General features: G+C 45.3%; 1 protein-coding gene across 1 annotated transcript in view; it reads right to left on the bottom strand.

Annotated features, from left to right (window-relative positions):
• Window positions 1-2,582: 2,582 nt before the first annotated feature.
• Window positions 2,583-15,670, bottom strand: part of IFT122 (intraflagellar transport 122) — a 30,144-nt gene continuing 17,056 nt past the window's right edge. Inside the window, exons 18-29 of the mRNA XM_054516042.1 lie at window positions 13,627-13,793; window positions 12,602-12,773; window positions 11,938-12,040; window positions 10,326-10,466; window positions 9,255-9,352; window positions 8,285-8,385; window positions 6,990-7,155; window positions 5,920-6,031; window positions 5,390-5,518; window positions 4,489-4,568; window positions 3,686-3,850; window positions 2,583-3,020 (exon numbers count right to left, since the gene is read on the bottom strand). Of these exons, the coding sequence (XP_054372017.1) occupies window positions 2,931-3,020; window positions 3,686-3,850; window positions 4,489-4,568; window positions 5,390-5,518; window positions 5,920-6,031; window positions 6,990-7,155; window positions 8,285-8,385; window positions 9,255-9,352; window positions 10,326-10,466; window positions 11,938-12,040; window positions 12,602-12,773; window positions 13,627-13,793 (1,524 nt within the window). The 3' untranslated portion in view covers window positions 2,583-2,930. The remainder of the gene's footprint in view (window positions 3,021-3,685; window positions 3,851-4,488; window positions 4,569-5,389; window positions 5,519-5,919; window positions 6,032-6,989; window positions 7,156-8,284; window positions 8,386-9,254; window positions 9,353-10,325; window positions 10,467-11,937; window positions 12,041-12,601; window positions 12,774-13,626; window positions 13,794-15,670) is intronic.

Raw genomic sequence — 15,670 nt, 5'->3', positions numbered from 1 at the left:
TTGTGCTTCAAACATTTCTTGTGCCAACCAGAAGCTGAGTTATCTTCCTAATTTTTCAGAGGCAGTGGGACAAAATGTACAGGAGGTGAGCACAAAGAGAGACTTTGCTCTGTCCCTTTGTAGGTGATGGAGGCTGGAAGGGAGCTGAGCACCCACCTCCCCTTGCTGTTTTGGCTGCACTGAGGGCTGAGCTGAGCATTCCTCACAGCCAGGAGCAGGTGAATGCGAGGGCCTCGTCCAGTACAGGAGGATGTACCAGAGCTGCTGGAGCTCATGGGTGTAAGGTGGGCAGAAGTTCATGTCCTCTTGGCCTTAAAAAACTTCCTCCAGCCTGGCCTAGTTTTCACCAATGTTCCTTGTCAGTTAGTTCAGAAATAAGTTTAATGGAAAAAAGCACAAAGCACTGTACTCTCCTTAGAGCAGAGCCCAACCTGGGAACCTGCCCTCTAAGTGGGGAAGGTGGAAGGAGCTGAAGTGCTGGCACCACAGACTAGGGCAGACCTTGCTGGCAGCCCAGTGCAGGCCACAGTCTCCGGACAGTCCCAAAGGTCTTCCTTCACCTTAACATGAAAACACCAGGTCCTCACACACACTCTGTTCACCCTAAGTCCCTCTCAATTAATTTCTCACACTTGTTTCCAAGGCCAAAGCAGTGCCATTTTCTAACTGCAAGTGCAGCTCTTTACACTTGTACCTGAGCACACAGGGATTAAAGGTTTATTTCCTAAAACACTTTAAGCTGATGCAGTAAGCCACTGCTGAGGTAGCAGCTGCTATGCAGAGCTTAGGGCTGGCGTGCGTCACCACTGGATGCAGCAGTGGGACAGGCAGGCAGCCGAGAGATAAAGGAACAGGGCAAATTGCTCACAACTTCCAGCCAAAGTGCTGTGCTGGGACCTCTTGTACCTCCAGGGACTCCTCAGCATGAAGCCAGCTGGTGGGCTCCGTGGCACAGGGCAGCCTGGACTAGAACCTTTCATCATGTATGTATGAGACATGCAGAGTGCTTCTGCCCAGAAAAGCCCAAAACACTTTTCAAAGCTAGGCTGTATTCACAGAGTTATTTAAAAAAAAAACATCGGTCCATTTTGTCTTTGTGTCACAGCAAACCCTTTCTCTTCAGTTTTATAATTTTTCATTCCCACTGGCTCTGCACAGCCAGCTCTGTTCCAGAAGGAGCTGAATTCCACCCTGGCTCCCATCTCAAACAGCATTGTTTATCCATGTCAATAGCAGAGTCTTCACTGCAAACAGTGACAGCTGAGTCAGAAAGCAGACGAGCTGTAATTAGAACAGAATGTTTTTAAAGTGGTAAATCAAGCAAACTTGGTCAGGAACCACTGAGGGACTCGGAAACTCGGCAGTGTGATTGCAGGGTCTCCTTTTCCAGAGCAACTCGAGCAGACAGACATCCCATTTCACGCGCAAAGTGCTGCTCCCGTGGGAGCTGCCCTGCCCGCACCGACCACCTCAGCCAGCTGCTCATGTCCTTTCCCACTCAGGGTAAAGGCAGGCTGGAATACACAGGCTGCCATCACACAGAACTTGTGGCAACACGGGCACAGCCTATACTGGATTAAAGTCAAGAGGCACCACTTCCCAGCTCCAGCCAAGCTGGTGACCTACGTGAATCTTCCTGCTGCTGGGATGACCCTGTGTCCCTCCTCACGAGATTCCCTGCCCGGGGCTACACTGGTGTCATCGGCACGGAGCTCACTTCCCTCCCAGCAGCACAGCGGGGTGTGAGTGTCGGGGTGTAAAGCAGCACTTGGGAACACACCAGAGCGCAGCTGCATCCTGCCTGCCCTGTCCCCCTCAGCTACAGACCAGAGCAGGGCTGGCAACGGAGGGACAGACCTGGGACAGCTGGCCAAAGCAGTGTGCCACTCCAGATGATGTGCTCCAAAATAAAAGCTCAGGGGAAGGGGGAGGAAGGGAGGATGTTGTGTTTGTGGTGTTTGCCTTCCCAAGTGACAGTTACTCATGCTGAGCCCTGCTCTCCAGGAAGCAGGGAATAAATTCCTTCTTGCTTTGCTTTGCTTGCAGGCAGAGCTGTGCTGCAGCTATTAAACCATCTTTATCTCAACACAGGAGTTTCTTGGCCTCTGCTCTCCTATTTCCTGCCCAGTCCTGCAGGGACAGCAAGCCATTGTAGGGGCTCAGGCGCTGCCTGGGTCTGATGCCCCCCGTGTCTCATGCCTCCACAAGAGGCTGCAGCGGAGAGCAAGCAGTGTGTCTGCCTCCTGCCACACGCCCACAGAGCTCCTGCTTGGCTCAGGACTGACACGGTGCTGGGGACACCCTGCTCAGCAGCTCTCCCATACAGAGCCCTCCATGGCAGCAGCACGGAGCTCAGGTGTGCACAGCCTCACATGCTGCACTTTAACCAGGTGAATTCCACACAGATTCAGCCACCACCTGCCCCAGGGTGGCTGTGAGATGCCCCCAGTGCCAAGAGTAGTGGAACTCTTCAGATTATATTTGAAGGGCTCTAAATGCTGTTCTTGCCTAAACGGAATGGAAAGGAAAAAGAAATTTCTGATCAGAAGCGTGAGTATTATAGCAAATTCTGAGACAATAAATAGTGAAAAATAGTCCCATTTATTTGAAGATCTGTCAATAACTGGTGTGTGTTAAGGAGCACAATCTGGAGTAAAACCAATTACTTGAAGGCTGAACTTGATTCTAGAAATGTTCCTGTAAAATTCTGTGGCACTTCAGCTGCTTGCCTGGAAAATGCAGAGCACATTCACAAAAAACAGACGTTTTAATTTAAAAAAATAGTTTAAATTCTTCAACTTGGTTCCACTCTTACATACAAAATGAGACAAGATGACATAACTAAGTTATTAGGAAAGCTCTACAGATCTAAGAAGGGTTTTGCTGAGCCAACAGGGGAGTCTGTTGTTGAGGTAAAAGACTGGTTTTCTTCATTGGTTTGACTCATCTATTCTCCGCCGACAGAAGGGACAACAATTATGCTGGAGTATGAGGAGCTCATAGTCTTCTGTGTGAAACATCTGTTAATTAGGAACACATTTAAAACAAGTTAGCCTGTACCCTGCTCAAAGAAAATACAAACTGAGTTCAATGGCTACTCAATAGCACAGAAACTCTGGAACCACCACCACAGAGAATCGGGCCTCTTGGTCTCAGTCACCTGAGATGCTACAGCCTGGAACACAGCAGCGAGCATGTCACAGACCTCTGCCAGAGCTACTAACTACTTTTGCAAAAGGATTGACAGTTAGGCAGTTGAGTAAGCAAATATGACTGAATTCCAGCGTTTCAAAAAGTTATTTCTGAGCAAGGGTTTGGACCCTTTTGGATCCTTTAGGAGCAGGTCTGAAACACAAGGCAACAGTCACTGACTGGTCTCCTTGCTAGACCAGGCTGCAAGTCAGAGAGACAGAACAAAAGGAAATAAATACAAATAAATACGGCTTCTGTTGGTCAGCCAAGGTTTGCTCAAGAGGCTCTGACTTGCTGTCAGGGCAACTTCTCAAATTCAGCTCTGGCCAAGTCTTCCAAGGCAGCTGTTCCCCTGTCTATCACACAGCTCAGAGCTGGGGTGGCACTGCTCGGCCTCTACCTCCCTCAGGAATTTGCCGAGTACGTTTCAGAGCACGAGGTTTCAATGGCTGGCGCTGTTTGTGTTTATCTGCACAGCCCGGTGCAGCAGTACCTGGAAGCAGGAGGGGCACATGGTGATGGAGGCGTCGGGCAGCAGCGAGCGGTAGTACTGCCAGCGCAGCGGGCGCGGCCAGCGCTTGACCAGCACGTCGCGGCGGCTCATGGCGCGCAGCACGGCGCGGCTCACCACCACCGGCACGAACTCGGAGCCTCCCTGCTGCAGGAGCAAAGAGCGCTGTCACCGCCTGCCCGCCGCTGCCCCTGAGGCTTTCAGCTTGTTTTAAGAAGCTAAGTAAAATCCAGTAGAATTTTAGAAGCTAATGCAGACCTGACCCAAGCCTTGTCCCACCAAACTCCCTGTCAGTTTTATCAAAACCTCCAGCAACAGCAGCATCCAGCCACATCTGTTTCCAGTCAGCTTCGCTTGTCTCTTTAACACAGCTCCTTGCAAATAACAGCCACGCTCACAGTCCCTATGAAACCCTGCAGTAAGGCCTGCTCTATAGGTGTGCTGCTGCTGCACCAGTGCATGGTGAGGAAACAAAATTCCAGGAGCGTTTGGTTTAAAATCATTGTTGTTTTGTGAGGTCTGTGTTTGTTCGTTTGAGGGGGGTTTGTGTGGATTTTGCTGGTTTGTTTGTCTGTTTTGAGGGGTTTTGTTTGTGTTCTTAAGGGAGGAGTTAACTGGTTAGTCCATTTCCCTCTCAAGTGCCATCCCCCTCCCAGTCCCCAGCTCTGCAGCTCTCTTTGTACCACATACACACCATAAAAGTGACTTTGTAAAGTAAAATTTTCTATTAAAAAAAAAAATTCTATTAAAAATTTTCTGTTGGTTGACACAGGTACGGTTCTTACCTCAAAGCTCAGTTTTGCTGTAAAGGGATCATCATCCTCAATAATATCTGTACTGTCATCAAGCTTCAAACTCTGAACATCTGTATGCATGTCTTAAGGAAGGACAAGAATTCCTGTAAAACTGGCTCTGCTTACCATAGCCAGCAATGACAGAATCAGTGTGAGAGCACCCCAGCAGGACCCTTGCTGCTTCAGAGTATCTCAAATTGTGACAGTGCCCAGACCATTACAAAAAGTACCAAGAAGGCCCTGCTGGGGTTTCCAGTGACTGGGGAAGTTTATCACTGCAGCTGCTGTAGAACAGCCAGAACAGACTGACCACAGCCAGGCATGACATCAGCTCTTACCCTTCCACAGATGACAGAGCAAAGGAAGCAATCTATTGAAGTTACATTTTTGGGCAGCTTTAGTCAGAGTTTGTGTGTTCCTGTGCATTACTCTACATCAATCTCATATTCTATAACCCTGACAGCAACTGGGAGCTCTGGATGCCAAAGCATTCCAAACCAGATCCCAACAGGAACAGTTGTGAAGTGCTACTTCCCTTGGCTAGGAGAAGGCAGCCTCTGAAAGAAGCTGTTATTGGAAGCAACACACTCCAGATTCCCTTCATCCTGGTCAGAAAGCATTTCACACAGAATAGGTAAAGCATGGCATTCCACTGTTAAAAACAAACATTGCCAGGATAATAAATAAACTGTCCTGATGGAAAAGCGTCTTGACAATATTAGGTTTAGCTAAACTGTGTTTTGGTTGTTATACTAACACAACAAAGAAACAAGATGCAATTGCACTTACATCAGTCATATGACAGAAAGGTTTAAACCTAAGAGGAAAAAATAAACTCTAAATGGTTTAATTTTTCCCAAGAAAAGGAAACCAATTTTAATCAAAAGGATACCGTCAGTCATCATCTCTTGCCATTTATTCTCTCTTTTACTCACTCTTGGAGCTTCAAGATCAATGAGAGCTACAGCTTCTTCATCTGTGATGCCATCTTCCAAATAGAACTCAACCAGATGCAGCACCTCTGAAAGGAGGGAAAGGCAGGAAATGTTCGACCTGCAGGAACTCAGGAAATGCCTCATAGCAGATACTGTGCTCCTTCATGTCACTGGTGTTCTGCCCACCTTCCCTCATGAAACAAGTTAAATAAAATAAAATTGCAGCAAACCAAACCCCCCACACTTCTGAAAGGGTTGTGTTCACCTTCACAGAACACCAGATGCATTTCAGTGTCTGGCAATGCAACAATGCTGTGCTGCTGCTCTGCAGTGAGAGCCAACAACCCCCACTTAGTCAAATTTAGCAACAGTAAAGGAACATTTGTTTGTCCAAACAGCACTGCAGAAAGAAGGAATTATGCACTGACCTACTCTGTTAACATTTATCTACTTGCAAAGCACGAGCAAACGCGGCGTCCCAACGCACCGTAGGAGGAGGCCGAGAAGACGAAAGGCTGCCTGCAGTTAATGCAGACATTCCCCAGGTTATTCAGCAAGGGGTTGTTGGTGGAGCACCTGTAACACAGGGGCACGAGCTCCTGGAAAGACAGATGGAGAGCATGGTAACCACAGACCGGCACATCCTCAGCTCTTTGTTTTCAATTAAATGCGGGCCCCTTCGGCTGACAACACCGACACAGCACCAGCGCCAGTCTGGAGAAGCACTGCTGTGAAATCAGACCCTTCAACATCTGAAAATGCTTTCCCTTTTTAACAAACAGCAAGTTTTCCCATTAAAAATAGCTGTCTTCACCACTTTAAGTTTTCACCTTGCCTTGCAGTAACAGAAGCACAATTCTGCATCAAATACACAGGGACAAAAGAAGCTGAAGAGAAGTTTACTGAAGCAAAGTTTTTTTGCTCTAAGATTTGGTCAAATTTAGGTTCTCCAATTAATTCATCTCTTTTCAAGAGCAGAGTTATTTTAGGCAGTTCTTAAAGGGTGTGTTTCTCTTATTTCAGGAGGCCAGGTGTATGTTCACTGGTACAATGCAATTTATTTTTAGTGAGTACTCCCTGAGACATGGCTTTATAGAACACTGCAGAAAGCCAGACTTCAGGGAAAGAAGAAAAGGTGTTAAAATAAGATTTACGGAAGGAAGGTCACTGAAGGGATGGAGGGAGGAGGGGAGGAGTGTTAGGAGTGGGACAAATGAAAGTGACCTCCAGCTGAAGAGAGACAAAGACTGTGGAACAATAGCATGTGAACTGGGAAGAAAAGGGCTTGGAAGAATTAATAGGCAGTGAGGAAGGTAACTGCAAGAGAGGAGAGGGAGGAAGCTGCCCACAAAGAGAGGGCTGATTTTAATTTGCTCTCAGGAGCAGAAGGAAGTCTGACTCGAAGAATAACAATAAAAGGACTGTGTTTCCAGCAGAAATACAATTGTATCACAGAGCCATGCATAATATATTTCAGACTGTTTTGTGCACACAGGAACTCATATTCTAGGATTAGGCCACATATTAATGATTAACATGAAACACATTACAGCTTACTTCACTGTCATGGAATGGCTTGGATCGGATTGTCAGGCTGCCCAGCTCAACAGATTTCTGGAACCTGTGTGGGATCTGCAGTCCCTGCAGCTTGTCATAGGCATGACGAGCCAATTTATATGCACCAAGGGCTTTACTCTGCTTTGCCAGGGCCAATAATGTATTGCTATAATTTAATTAAGGAATAAAAATACATACAGCATTTATGAAAAAACGCAATACTCTGTCTAATCACAGAAGTTGTGCAATGAAGCATATCCAACACCGGGACTTCAAACAGGCTTTAACCAGAGAAATCTATTTACAGAACTTCATTTACAAACATGTGTGAAAGGACTATCAAAATATCTGTGGGCAATTATTAGCAAGGTAAGGAACTGATGCTACATAAATACTGCTATGGCTCCATTTACAATATTTCAGTAATTTTGGGGTGCATGCACTTTCCCCCAGCCACAAAAAACCCAAAATCCTAACATTTCTTACAGCATAAGTAAGTCTCTGACACTGAGTAAATATACCTGATGTGGTTTGAAAGAGTGTGCCCCATGTTAGCAACCAAGTGTTGTCCTTCCCTCCCGCCAGAGGGAACTGCTGTTTACACCTACTGACCACAAGGCCTGTTATCAAAAACTTCATGAAAGATTCTACATTTCTAAGCAAGGAAGTTATGAAAAGGAAAGCTAATATCCCATCCAAAGCCAGAAATGAAGTGAAACCAAGAACTCCCTATGGCATCCAGTGACCTTGTGGCTATCTCTTAGAGAAAGGTGCATTTCACTGGGCTCACACAGCCCCTTCAGGAAGCACTCCCAGAGGTTCACTAGCACTAACAGGGCCATGCAGATGGTGGCCTGACAGACCACGTGGCCACACCAACCTCACAGGAAGCAAAAGCTCCTGGGTTTCCCTGCTTCTGCCTCAGTTCAGTCTCCTTGTAACAACGCTGTCAAGATTCAGAGCCAACACCTTTTTGCACTGACTGATGTCCTAGAACTTGCTCTTCTGACACAGGTGACACACCAGAGGAGCAGGTGTTCAAGGTGGCCTAACAGAGTTTGACATTAGTTGATTTGCACAGCTTTCCAAAACCATATCAAATAACAAACCAGTGCAGCTCAATAGTTTGAAGATGCTGATTATTCCTGAGGGCCAGAAGTCAGTTCCCATTAATGATAACCAACAGGTGACACCAAAGATTCCCTGCAGTAAGTGCCTGCCTTGGACCAACAGCAGCTATTCCTTTCATGTATCACATGATAACTTTTAGATTTTGTACTATATTGGAAGGATACACTTTTGAGATCCCCAAAGGAGTCTCCTTTGTTAAGCTGTGAAGCAGAAACCTGGAAATATTGAAGAGGGTTTCAGGCAAGTGGAAGCTGAAAGGCTCCTCCTGTGGTATGAAAAACATAGACACACATTTCTAAGCTGGAAAACCAACAACTTACATCAGTAAGCAACACAGCACAAGGCATCTCTAGTACGGTGTTTCTTTCATCCGTTGAGAAAAGAGGTGTTGACAGAACATAACAAGTGGATTTTGCATATCTGTATCACCAAAGCTCATGCCTAATACACAGAGAAAAGAGAGACAGAGATCAGTGTAGCTAAGACAGAACCTTTAACAGGTTATTTAAAAATGAGGGCAGTCTGCACAGCCACAGAGATGTGGCTGTGAGATCTAAAGTAGTCTGACAGCAAAGACTCCACAGCACAGAGTCTTCTTCTGGGCAAGGGCACAGAGCAAGGGTTCTCAAATGTTCTACAACAGGTATTTGCACCAAGGGTGATGGCAGCATGACTCTAATTGCTGGAATTAGTAGGAGCTCTTCACTCGTGACTGCACATCAGTGACACATGCAGCACCCTGTGGAAATCCCTGGGCTAATGTGCCTTCTGTTGAACCCCGTTTTCCAGTGACTAAGGGAAAAACTGACCCTGGCCTGTGCAGGAGCAGAGGCTCAGGTACCATGGGACCAAACCAAGGCAACCAGCAGAAAGTGCCATGGGCAGGAGGGAGCTCAGGCATCACACAGCCCTGCCCCACCTGCAGCTGTAAAGAGAGGAGCAAGCTCTTGTACAGGACAGCTGAAGACTGCATAATAAAATAAAATAAAGTTAAATAAATAAATAAAGTTACTATACAGTATCACTGATGTACATTCAATATATAATTGCCTGAAAAGTCGTAGTTATTTTTGGACTCCCTAAGGAAAAAAGCTCAGGAAGCATAAATACACAGTTCTAAAGTGAGTATCTTACAGTGTATCTTTGGATAAAGTGATAGACATGGTAAACTTCTGCCAAATGCTGGAAGTGATGAAACTTCTGCAACATTTCAGTCTGCTGTCCTTCGTTCTCTGTGGGAGGCAAAAGCATTGGTGTCAGTCTCAAAGAGCAGTCTATGAACTCAGCTGGGAGAAAACAACCTGTTATCATTTTAGCACCAGCGCTGCCAGAGGAGATAGGTACCAGGTCAAGTGTGCCCCATCTACCCATGCAGATCATATGCTTACAGAGTTGCTATTCTTCTGAGCAAACTTCTGGCCTGAAACAAGCATGGCAAAACACAGGACAGTTGAAGCGATGGTTTAACACAGCCAGAGGCTACAGAAGAGCTACAGACAGAGAGCAGCAGGTGTGCATCCCTGGGAACCTCTTCCAGAATGCCAGAGTTCACAAATACAATTGGTTTTGAAAACTTTCACAAATACCAAATACACTACTAAGCCATTTGGAAAAACATGCATCTCAAACATCTGAGGGGTGACAGATCAGCTGAACTAAAACCAAAGGCACCAGACAAAAGGCAGTATTCCCAACCTTCTGCATTATCACTAAACTACACCTATTAACTATTGACACCTCTCTCCCAGTGACATACAGTTTGGAGACAAGATGACAGCTAGCGAACAATCAGTTTTACCTGTTGGCAGAAATGATTTGTAACCTCCCTAACCTATGTTCAAACACTTGAGGTAACTTACTCTCCAACATCTTTTATTTACTAGCACTTTAACCGTCCAGGCAATGGGCGTGATGGGAGGGTGAAGGAGGATACATGGTCCCAGGAGGCAGGATTTTCATCCCAGCCAGACTTCAGAAGGAGCCTTATGCCTGCTGATGTCGCTGGTTTGTTTATTTGTTTTAAATTAGCACATGGGAAAAACAGGGGACTACAAAAATAGCACAAGCCCAAGATGTGCACAGCATTAAAAAACCCAAATCAAAGCACCCAGCGGAGAAGCAGCTGCAGCAACGCTATCACAATGCAGAGCTGTTTGTCTACGTGCACAACAAGGTAACAAACACACACTTCCTTCGGTGACTCACCTTGGGCAATGTCTAAGCACTGCATGGAGAGCATCCAGTAATAATAGGCTGCGTCGTTGAAGCGGCTCTCGAGCACGGCGTTGTGTGTGAGCTGCTCCAGCACCCGCACGGCCTCCCCCTGCCTGCCGGCCTTGTGAAACGCTGCCCAGCCAAAACAGAGAGGGGCTCACTGTGTGATTACATCAATTAACGGAAACTAATGGTTTTGAACGAGAGCACTCTATTCAGCCCGTATCAAACACTCTGTCCAGGGCAGGATAAAAGGGATTATACACTAGTATTTTCCTCCTTGAATGCAGTGACACTAATGGAACATGAGAAGAACCTGCAGGTATTTTGAAGCTTTTGCACTGTCTCAGCAACTCTTGAGCTCAAGGAGTATATATAATACAGGTTACTGGGTTTTTTAAAATAGAAAAGAGAAGATGCTGTGATGATTAGATCTCTGTGCAAACAACAGTGATCTCCAAATACTGCAAATCCCAACTTCATTCAAAACTACAGTAAATTGTTTGAAGCCAGTGCTCTGGTGTGTATGAATACTTTAAAAGAGTACAGCTACTACACCCTCTCGTCATTTACTAACAGCATCTCCTTTTCTGATGCACCAAGTAACACCCTGAATTCTCACTTGGCAAACTGCATTTGGCCAAAGGAACAGGGCTGAGGGGGAACCAAGCCCAAAAAACCCAGCCCCACAGCACTGCTGCCCCCTGAGTGAAGCCAGCTCAGCTTGAACCAGACCTCACATTCTGTTCTGAGACCAGAAGAGTCCCGTGAGGACCTCCAGCTCCTCCAGCTCTGGGCACCTACACTTGCTGAGCCCCAGCAGCACAGAGCTTTGTGGAGCACATGGGGCCTCTGACCTGCATTCAGAGAGTGCAAACTACCACCCTGCCCTCAACCAGCTGCTCAAAGGCTTGGTGCCAAGACACACAAACTCGTCCTGTGCAGAGGCACATCAGGCCCAGCCCAGCCCCTACCTGGCCCTTCTAAGCCAAGCAGTGTCAGCCTTGGATCCGAGCTGGCTCAGACAACAGCAGGGGCACCTGTCACATGGAACTGCACCTGAACCAAGGCACTGCACACAGAGCTCTCCCTTCAACAGCTTCTTGGCTCTCCAGTAGTTTGTGGACTGAGTTTTGAAGGCTTTCCACAGAATGGAAAGTTAACAGTTCTGTTCAAATGTAATCTTATAAGCCAAACAAACCCCGCAAAAACCTTAAAGGAACAGGAGAACTTGACTTGTGCAAATCCAGTATTGTCTAAATAGAAGGAAAAATTACTCAGGCTAATAATAGAGCTGCCATATTTTGATTTTTTGCAGGATAAAAATCTTACAACAGTTAGGATTATATGCCAAATACCTCTTTATGTGCCACACTCAGATACACAACAAGATAGAAAATCTGGACTTATATTTAGATTCCATAATTTCTGACAGATTTATCACATTTTCCTATAAAATAAGGAGATTTCCAGTTACTTTAAAACCAGTATGAAAAGATGGGTTATATTTGGTTTTGAATACCACTGGTAAGAAATTTGCCTGGGCAGAGTCTACTGTGGAGTAAATATGGAGCGAGCAGTGATCTGTCAGTGACATTCTCACCTTTCTGGGCTTCCTCAAATCGATCACTCTCTGCCAGCCACTGAGCATAAGGGACATACACTTCATCTTTGAATTCAGGATGCTTTTCACTCAGAGCAAATGCCTGACATAAATAAAAAGCTTATTCTTAGAATATTGCACGGTTGAAAAGGTTAAAGGTTTTAAAGTATTCCAAAGGATCAATCCTTCAGCTCTAAGAAAATTCACAATGAAACATATACACAGAATAGAGAGTGTAATCTATATTTTCTCCAGTATGAAACTTATGTGTTTTAAAATAAAAAAGCAATCAACAACAAAAGAAAAGAAGCTTAGCATAATAACAGATTGACTATTGAAACAGAAAGACTTGAAAGTGATTATCTGGGAAATTTAGTAGATTTCCCAGCAAGAGACAAAAAATATTTGTATTTTTACTGAATGCATTTTCTAAAGAAATTGAAGTAACACTATAAATGCAGTTTAGATTCAGTTTCAGAAGACCATACCACCACCAAACACATGCTGGCATACACAATTAACTGAAATACTCTGAATCCTTCTGCAGAAGCCTTCTTCCCTCATTACAATGCTGGGGGAGCCAGACATTTGCCTCCCTTTTTAGTTGCAACCAGTGACAATAAGAAGCAGTGGTTTTCAAAACACAAATCAAGGGCACACTCACTTCCTCCCAGCGATGAGTCTCCACGTGGAGCTGGACCAATGCTTTCAGGTCACCAACCTTCATGTAGGTTTCTGCAGCATAGCCAGGGTTATCAAGTTGCTTAAAATAGAAGGCACATTTGGCCAAAGGCTCACGCTCAGCTTTATCCAGTTTTCGAGCAATTTCGATTAACCTAGGCTCAGAAGAAAGAAGCCAGATGTTTGCCTTGGTGCTTTGCCTTTTAATTATTGTCATAACTTCACCTTTAATCAGTTAACATTTAATAAACATCCTAATAGTACTACCATGCAACAGTGTTTAAACAGTTTCAGTAAACATTCCAAATAGCTTTTTCCTTTTGCAAACTCAAAGCCCTTCCTTCCCTCTTTGCTCACACATTCAGTTCCGTATCTCAGACTCTGCAGATGGAAGGAGGGAACACGTCCTGCATGACTCAGTGGCACAGGACACACTTCCCAACCCTGACCTGAGCAATAGGCTCCTGAATAAATAGCAGCCCCTGTGCCACACAGCAAAACAGAGGCAAGGCCAGCCTGAAGGGCCTGGCCACGATCTCAAGGCAGCCCAGCAAATGACCCAAGTGCCACCTACATTGATGAGAAACAACCAGAGACAGGAATGGCCACCGAATTTGTAAAGACTCTGTGCTCCAGGTGACTTCTCTACCCCCTAGATGATTATGCTAAACAGCTGAGAACAGCAGCACTGGGCTACCTCGTACAGTTACTGCTGTGATGATCACTCTGAAGGCATTCACACTATTTTAGACAATCTCATATTGTAGATAAATCTATGCATACTCTTCATTGCTGTAATGCATTAGTTTTTGTAACATATTTATGGCCCTACCCTCTAAACATATGCAACTTTTAAAACATTTTAAATCATAGGTGTGTTTCAGCTACTCAACCTGATATAAAGGCAGATACAAAATACATTTGGTCTTATTTTAAAATTACGGGGAATTCATAATATCTCATTCAAGCTTTTATTATCTGTTATCTCTGAGGAGACAAAAAACCTACATATCCACCCAGCCGTGGTTCCCGCTGATTTCGATGGCCTTCATGTGCTCTCCAGCAGAGAGGTACATCTCCACTGCTGCCTTTGGTTCATTGATATCCTTGGCCCAGTCTGCTTGCTTTTTTATCAGCATCTTTGTGTCTTTGGGATCTCCAGATCCCAGAAATTCCTGCAGCAGTGCAATACAGAAGTCTGCATTATCTTCTGGTCACAAACATCATTACAGTCTAAACTCTAAAATAGATAAAGGCTTTTGTAATGAAAACCATGATGCCTCCCAAGGACAGAAATACTCCATGGAGAGCAGCATGCACTGAGCCAGCCTTCAGCAGCTCATCATCAAGGCCCGGTGTCTGGGAGGAAACAATGGCAAGTCTCACATTTATACAGTTTTCAATTAAAAAGAAAGCAGGAGATTGTGGCCAGGCCCAGAGAAGGACAGTGCAGGTGCTCAGAGGCAACCCTAATGTCCCCTCCTGCTCTCTGCTAAGCCTGGCTCGGTGGATACGAGTTACAATTTCTGCAAGCTTGTCAGGAACAAGCCTTTCCAAAACAAAATGGTACTAATCTAAAACTCTAATAGATAATTCCAAGTTTTAGATTTTCTCTTGCAAGCCAAGCAGGTATGGATTGCTTCTCAATGACAACCCAGTCCCAGCCCACAGCAGCACATCCACTTAATCACACACTGGCATCAGGATGTCCCACCACAAATCAACTGAAGGCTGAAATAATTATCAAATGTCTTTGCAGGAAACAAGGTATTTAAAAAAATATATCCATTAAGTTCTTTTATAATACCAGAACCACAGCTGCTCAAAAGTGAGAGTGCTCTGAAGCACTGCTTGGACTTGTGGAAGGAATGCAAACACCAAGCCTGGACCCTGTGTTGACAACCATTTTGGAAATATTTCTAATAGTTAGTTCAGCTTCTTCTGCCAGAACTAAAGCTCTGGCACCATATGGTTCACATCTGTTGACATCATGTGCCAGGAAAAAAATATAAAACCCCCCTTCAACACCAGAAGATCGATTAAGGGCAATTTTGACTGTTAACAGAACAGGCTACTGCCCATTAAACAGCTTCTATCAAAAGAAAATCAGAACAGAGGAGAAATGACAGGTGGGAAAAGAGTGGAAAACTGCATATCCTCTATGTTTCTGGCAAATTCTGACAGAGCTTTAAAAAACCAGAACCAAAGCAACAAATGGGCAAAGACCTGTACACCAGGGCTGCTCCAGCACTGCAATTCAGCAGCTCTCTGCTCCAGCCAGAAGTGCACCCCATCTGTGCCAGCTCCAACCGAGCCCCAGGCCTGCCTCCTGCAGCACAGCCCTGCTCCAGGAGCAGCTACACAGGTATCCCAACAGCCTCTGGATACGCAAAACTGCACTCCAGAGTGAAGTCAAACAGTCTCTTTGGCATGACTTGTTTTCCAGCTTAGGTCATCAAAATAAGCCCCAAATCAAAAGCTAAGCTCAGCTTCCCACAGTATAAAAGGTTTTTTGTGAGTTGCCAGTAATTAGCGATCTGGTGCTGTGATAAAGAGCCTCTGACCAGATATCAAAGGACTCCCAACCTCTGCCTCCAGTCTGGACCCTCCGTCCAGACCTCATCAAAGTCACGCACAAGAAACCAGGTTCTGTGGGTCCCTTTGAATAATTCTGGCAGCATCAGTGAAAACAGCACCACAAAAACACACCCCTCCCCCATGTATTTTTCCTTGGATAAACAACTTGAAAACAAGGGGGGTTTACATGCTCTTCCATGCCCTGTGCACTCCCTGCACAAGAAGCTGCCTTATGAACTACCTTGAATTTCTCAGCATGGAATCACTCCAAAGTATAGGAGACATGAGACCTCTTGCTCTCTACTGGTTAAATTTAGACATGACTGCAGCCAAGAATTAAAAGATTCTTACGAAGACTTATGGGAACATTTTCCTGTATGAATTACATTTATGTTCAAGAGGAGCCAAAACACTGAAGCTAACAAAGACTCATCAGCCAAAAATAGCGGAAGTCAGGCTTACATCAGCAAAGCCC

Source organism: Molothrus ater, chromosome 11 (assembly GCF_012460135.2).
Source record: "Molothrus ater isolate BHLD 08-10-18 breed brown headed cowbird chromosome 11, BPBGC_Mater_1.1, whole genome shotgun sequence".
Lineage (NCBI taxonomy): Eukaryota > Metazoa > Chordata > Aves > Passeriformes > Icteridae > Molothrus > Molothrus ater.
Note: the sequence above shows the minus strand (reverse complement) of the source record. Positions and strands in the feature narration are given on the sequence as shown.